This window comes from Nothobranchius furzeri, chromosome 6, assembly GCF_043380555.1.
Source record: "Nothobranchius furzeri strain GRZ-AD chromosome 6, NfurGRZ-RIMD1, whole genome shotgun sequence".
Classification (NCBI taxonomy): Eukaryota; Metazoa; Chordata; class Actinopteri; order Cyprinodontiformes; family Nothobranchiidae; genus Nothobranchius; species Nothobranchius furzeri.
Window position 1 is genome coordinate 30,993,196 of NC_091746.1, and position 6,950 is coordinate 31,000,145.

The window sequence follows — 6,950 nt, forward strand, 5'->3', positions numbered from 1 at the left end:
CTCTCATCCATCTGCCTCCTCTCACCTGCAGCAGGTGGGCTGATACCCGGCGATGCTCTAAACGTCTGACAAAGCGACGGGTATAGAACCAGAAGCGATAGATTTACAGCAAGTTTTAAACTAATCCTGAAAATTAAATCAAAGAAGGAACATTTCAGTAGAAAACGTGTTTTGTGCCATGACTCAGCTTTTTGAGGACAGAAGATCAAAAGCTTCTAATCATATTTATAACGGCGCCTCTTTTAGTTTGGCATTTGTTATTAAAATACACAAAGTTCTAACATAGACATTCATGATTTACAAAATAATTGTGTAATTCACTTCAATATTCATAAAAGTATATTCAAATAAATAAAGAATCTCCTGCTGCCGGCCGGGAGTGGCATCGAGCAGCACAAAGTCCCAGAGCGCTCCTGGTTCCTGCGGTCTGATTCATGCTGGCGATCCGTCTCTACTCCGAGGAAAAACAAGAGTTTATGCTGGAGAAGGAAGAGGAAGGAGAACCTGTACACAAGTTGTTCTGGTGCGTCAGCCGGGTCCAACATGCACAGGAGTAAAGCTCGAAACCTTCGTCTCCCAGACGGTAGAAAAAAAAGCTGCGTGATGCCTCTGAGGCGGGGGGGGGGGGGGGGGGGGGGGGGGGGGGGTCCAGAGTTCAGACCATGTATGTGGGGAGTTCTGTGGAGAAGTTCACATGTAGATGAGGTTTCATACATCCTGGAGAGGGACGAGAGGAAAAGGGAGTTGGGTCAGAACAGAACCATCAGACCCGCGGTACCGTCTCACCTCAGCTCGTCAGATTTAAGAAACTAAACCTGTTTCTGCTTTTATTTACAGCAGCATCTTTAAAACTGTATTTGTTAACATCAAATGTTTCTTTTGGTTTTCACACTAGAAATGGATCATTTTAACTTTAATTACAATCGACTTAATCGTTATATTTTATTGCTGCTTGTTTCTGTGGCTTTATCTGCTGGACGTCCGATATTATTGGTCTGCGTTTATCGATGGCGATGCCGGCAAATAAATGTAACTCCGAATGACCCAACGTCTACGCACCACGCCCATAATACACACCAAACTCTCTAGATATAAATTCTCTCTCAAATGTCAAAACATAACAGACCTGATGTGAAGTTTTGTTTAGACATGGGGGGGGGGGGGGGGGCACCCTGCATAAATCGGCATCAGTTTATAACGGTATCGATTGCACATAATTAGATATCCATAAAGAATAAGCCACCATCAACGTGCCTCCGTGTTATTTCCGAAAGTGTTCACAAGTGAATTATTATCTACATCAGATTTTATTCCAGGTTGTGACGTCAGTGGGAATCCCCTCAAACGTCTGACTTCCACATTGTTTTCACATCTATTTACACAGGTATGAAATCTTTTTTGGTTTGAATTATTACTTTGGAAAATGGAAAATAAAGAGTATTTTAGAATTTTCTTTAAAATTGGCCAGAAAAAAGCTCCAATTTCCACAGATTAAAGATTAACACATGATAATGAAACTATTATAGTAGCTTGTTGGGATGTGTTAAAGCCAACTATGCCTTGTTTAAAAAGAAAAGGGGAGGTGCTTGGATCCGTGCGACAGTGCTGATTGGAAAGCAGTTTTCTCTGCTCGATGACATCATCGCAGTAGACATGAGAGGTTGTTCCCGGTAATAAAAACACGAGCCTACAAAACAAGAACATTTGAACCCCGTCATTTTATAACTTTCCAAATTCATCTGGTCTCATAAATCTGAAGTTCATTTCAACATTTCTTAGACTTGTTTCTGGTTTTTCTGTAGACGCTTCACAAACCGCTGCAGTTTACGTGTTTTCCTGCGTAGTCCACCTAACATCATGATTTATCCAAAGGTCTAAATGACACGTTGAAAGTAGTTTCCATCAGCAGGGGCTTAACGTCTGTTTTACTCGTGAGGAAACCTGGATGACTTCATCTAAACCTACAAATGTTGCCTCCATTTTCAAGGAGGTCTACAGGAGAGCCGAGGTGACATCATTACAGTCAGACGTCATGGAAACTGGATGAATGACAGGAAAGCAACAGGATGTAAAGACGTGATCTGGACTTCTTCATGTTTGCTCTGCAGAAACCACCAAACTAAAGTAACAAGGATGTGTTTTCTGTCCGGTTCCTCTAAACCTCAGCAGCAGGACGGCGTGTCATCGTACCACCGAGAAGTCACTGCTCTGTTTAACTGGCTGTGCTTTAGCAGTCCTGCAGTCGGGACCACTTCACTACAAACACACAAAGGGCAGGATGAGTGTCATGAAGCAACAAAACGGTGTGAAACAAACAACGGTGTGAAAGGGTGAATGAAGCCACAGATAGAAGCTGAGGATCACCGGTGGGCCGCGAGTTCAACTCGGTGTCCAGAATCTCCAAAGAAGGCACCAAGTCCTGCTGAGAGCTGGGCGTGGGCTTCGGATCGGCTGGACTCGTCAGTTCTTGTTCTTTTTCGTTCTGCATCTGCGCATAGACGTTGAGGCCTGGGATCTTCCTTGAGAAAAGATTCACAGTGAGGTAAACGGAGAAGGAGCCGATGGAACAAACAGCCTCAACACAAGGTGACTTCTTTCATACGGACTTCATCAAACTGATTTTTTATTCCGTGAAATTATGTTTTTGATGTTTTTTTTACTGAAAATAAACCCACAAAAATTTCACCACTAAATTCCAACAACTGAGGTGACCTCCTGGTGACCCAGGCTAAAGCCATCATCACTCGTTCAGGTTGACGCCTCATTGGTGTCACGTGATCAGAGAAGCATCATTTGATTGGTTAAAAGCCACTAAACTCAATGGAGTGACAACGGCCGTGTTCCAGATGAGCCGGTTCTGCCCAGATTAGACCAGCGGTGACCGAAACGCGGTGCTCGCCGGTTAGATTCGTGTCCGACTTGACGCCGACTTGCTCTGACATCATGCCTACGTAGGCAACGATAACCTCGTGAGATCAAGGCGGCCGCAGATTTTGGAGCAAGGCGCTGCAGTTGCTCTCCACCGGCTGCTAAACCTAGAGGATGATGGGAAACACCTGGCTCTCACCTGATCTAAGATCTGATTGGTTCACCTTCTGATCCAAACATCCGGTGGTAGAACATGAAATGTTAGTAGGTCGCATGTATTCTGTAAGTCATGTTATGTTGATGATGACAACTATATAAGCCATAAAGAGAAATGTGTTCTTTTGTCACGTTTGCTATGAGCACACTGAAGCTACAGCTGCTAACCTTTACTTATTATTACAGTCAGGTCTCCATATACGATATATGATATCCACAAGCACGTGAGGATGTGTTTCAGCTGCTAACAGGCACCAGAATTAAAATAAACAAGTATAAACTCTAACGCGATAACTTCATCCATCGTCACCCGCGAGCTACACATGTAGGGAAATCTGTCCGACTGAAGCGCCGGCTTTCAGCCCCTCCCCCTGCTGCGTCCGTCTGCTCTCGTCTGTTTTCCAGGCGAGGCGCTGCTCAGCCCGAACACGACTAATTACTTTGGCTGGAGTGACCAGGAGGTCAGCTCTGTTGTTGAATCTTCCCTGTTGGATTTCTGAAGTAGAATTTTCATGGATGAAATGGGCGAATCTTAAAGGTGCAATATGTAACAATCATTGTGGTCAAATGTGCTTACTGAAGTCAAATTTTTAAAGTAAAAGTATTACTTTCTCACGGCCGTTCTGTGAGTTTCGTGGCGGTTGCCAGTTACACACGAACACCAGAAAATACCACATGATGAGCAAATACAAGTCATACACAGTATAAATGTACAAGTACATAAATACATAGTCGTGTCTGGAGTTAGTACTCTTGGACATTCTTTGATAGGGAGCCCTTACTACACATATTACGGTAGTTGTTCTACAGCATTGTATACCATCTTACTGGTATAGTTCTGAACGGCTCGTTGTTCACTTCACACACACACATTTCCCAGTAACACACAGCTAATCGTAACTGAAAAGGTAGCCCGAGACATTTTTAGAGCCGATTATTTGCTTCTAATTCACTGTTAGCAATATTAGCTCAACGTTAACCTCTACCCTGCATCACCCATTATTAGAGTAAAATTTCATAGAGGTACAAGAAACAACCTCTGGGTCGCTCCTGTTTACTGGCTTTGGTTCTTTACACAACTCTGGGGCTTTTTGCCATGCCGGTGTCGAACTACAAGCGCTGCTGGGTTAGCTCAGCACAGACTTGGCAACCTCACAAACTCACGGAGTGTAAACCGTAATTATGTCCTCCTTTTGATTTTGTGAAAGGAGAAAAACCGACAAGCCTCCAGCCGGCTGAGAATGAAACCAGTAGGACCTTCATTCCAACACGGTGGAGACGTTCGATCGTTTTGTGATTATTTTACAGTAAAATTCTTACAAACTGCACCTGTAAGTAAAACAAAAATATTCAAATAAACAACTTCACTGAATAAATCTTCAATGCTGAAATAAGTGGTACTTTGTTGAGACGGTATTTTAAGAGTGAAGTCTAAACTAAAACAGACACAACCTCTCTAGCAGCTAACACCTTTAATGTGTTATTGAGTCGGTACACCGCCGTGACCCTTCGCTTGTTTCCTTTGGAGCAGGTAACAACTTAACATTTCAGAAAGCTCAGCCGCCTGCGTTCACGGCCCTAACGCTGAAGGCAGCTGAAGACTGACACTTGTTTCAGATGGAGGACCTGATAACGTAAGCGGCGTCCGATCCTATCAGCGTCCCGTTGGGAACACCTGTGTGGAGTTCCAGGAAGACGTTACCTCTTGAATTTGTAGACGACAAACACGGCTAAACCCGCAACCACTACGGACAGCAGCATGAGCATGGCAGAGCCACTGTGGTTCTCGCTGGTGTCCACCAGGGGCGCTGCAGAGACAGGGAGAGAAGAGCAGGCGCGGTGTGAGCATCGCCGCCAGGTGGACGCGCTGTATTCCCGCCTGCTGACTCATGCAACGAGCAGTGAACAGAAATGACACCCATGTGAATCAGGAATCAGTTTAATATTCTTACTCTCATCTTAAAAGTAGCAGCGTCCCCCATAGGAAGAGGCACACATACGTGTAACGAGGCTCACGCTCTGAATGTCTCTGTGTCGCTACATGATGGGAGCCAATCAGACACAGGGGAGGGGTTATTAGTTGAGTGGGGGTGGGGACAGCAAACATATGAAAGGTGTACCTGACTATCCTGACTATTTCAAGTCCACATGCTTTATGTTTGTCCCACTCACTACCGAAGGTCCTGCCGGGCCAAGCCAACAGTACCAGCTGTGTGTTTACCTGCTGACAGGTGAGCAGCGTACACGGTGACCTGGACCCCCGGCCGCAGCGTGAACTGGACGAGGTTTTGATTCAAGGTGTTCAGCAGAACTTCAGAGAGCTGTGGGGTTAAACAGAGAGGCCGGGTTTGGGTTCGGGTTTGGCAGCAGAACGCACAAGAACCACCGGTCTCGTTCACCTGGAGGCTCTCAACAAATACGTTTTAATAATCCTAAAGTAGGAATTCTGAAAATATAACCATGATGATGAGTGGCTCTTCCAACCGAGGGTTCTGCTTTTAAAGGTTAATCTATAAATAATTAAACTATCGGATCAGCGGCGTTCTGCTCCTGCTGTTGGGTCCAGACTGGAAATCAGAATCCATTAACTCTTCACAATAAGAGCCTCAAACATACCTGGAAACTTCTGAAGCTTATGAAGTGAAAACGGTTCTGTTAGTTTTATCAGACAGCAGCAACAAGAATCATATCTGCTTAAAGAAGCTGAAGTAAAAACAGCGATGAGAAGGAGAAATAACCCTGCAGCCCTTCCAAATAAAACTACACGTGTGTTGTTATCATCTTGATGTTTGAAGGTCCTGGATGAGAATCTGAAGAAAGCTTCTACAGACGGCAGCGGAGGGACCGGAGGACTCGTGCAGGCGGGTTCAGGTCAGAGAATTTTGGGCCTTTTCAGTGACTGAGAACTCAAAAGCCTCCTAGAGGTGGGTCCAGTTACAGATTCAAGTCCAGAGACCCTCTGATGCGCTCTTCAGGGTGAGCGTGGCCCGCCATGCTAATTAGTTCCAGATGTAAACATCGTTTTATTAATTAGGATTTTTATTTGTGATTCTGAGAATAAAAACTGGATTTTATGCAAACACGATGCTCACCAGAACCAAGCTGCAGGGTGTTGTCAGAATTCTCCATAAACATGGAGCGTTATGTTGTCCTGACCCAGAACGTCCACACGTGATTCCTGTTTATGTGAGACGAGTCTTTGTCTGCCGGACCGTTCCACTGGGATGCATTATGCATCAGCCCGACCCGACCCGACATGTGACCTCCACCGGGCGGGTCGTCGTGATTCAGGGTCGATCTTGGATCTCTTCATTCACATGAGCCTGCTTCCTCTGGGCTTTAACGCACCCACACTATCTAAATATGAGAAGCTGAACATATTCCGGGATTATGAAAGGCATCTGGATAATAACATCCAACACTTCCTCTGTGCAGATGTTTTATTTGGCTGCAGCGGAGACTTCATTCATCTCATCCGTCTCATTTACCAAATGAATACGAGTCATTTGTGCACTCCTTCATCCTCCCACCTGTACGGTTTAAATTTAGTCCGACTCATTCCCGCTGTACGCCAGGGTCAGGAAATCTAGTACACGTTCTAACAAGCAAAGGCTGCTCTACTCGCAAGAACTAGGATGAAGATTCATGGCTGAGGAAGAACTTTCCAGAAGATCAAGCAGGAAGGAAGGAGGAAAAATCCGACAGATTTCCATTCCAGCATCCTCGGACTGTGGGATTAGATTATCCCTACATTATGTATTAATTTAGGATTAAAAGGTGAGCTGATTGATGACGTTGGGCTTTCCAGTCTGGCTCCTTGGAGCGCCGCTGCGGGATGAGACGGGAGGGAGGTGTTCATAGACGTC

The 6,950-nt window shown here is 45.1% G+C and overlaps 1 protein-coding gene across 5 annotated transcripts in view; it reads right to left on the bottom strand.

The window, feature by feature from the left end:
* Positions 1–626: 626 nt before the first annotated feature.
* Positions 627–6,950, bottom strand: part of sorcs1 (sortilin-related VPS10 domain containing receptor 1) — a 240,367-nt gene continuing 234,043 nt past the window's right edge. Inside the window, exons 24-27 of one of the 5 annotated variants that reach the window (XM_054743833.2) lie at positions 5,306–5,405; positions 4,787–4,892; positions 2,365–2,519; positions 627–717 (exon numbers count right to left, since the gene is read on the bottom strand). In XM_054743833.2, the coding sequence (XP_054599808.2) occupies positions 656–717; positions 2,365–2,519; positions 4,787–4,892; positions 5,306–5,405 (423 nt within the window). In that variant the 3' untranslated portion in view covers positions 627–655. Of the gene's footprint in view, positions 718–2,000; positions 2,257–2,364; positions 2,520–4,786; positions 4,893–5,036; positions 5,122–5,305; positions 5,406–6,950 lie in introns of those variants that run through there. The other 4 variants (XR_008563892.2, XM_015973530.3, XR_001574014.3 and 1 more) reach the window with 4 other exon arrangements.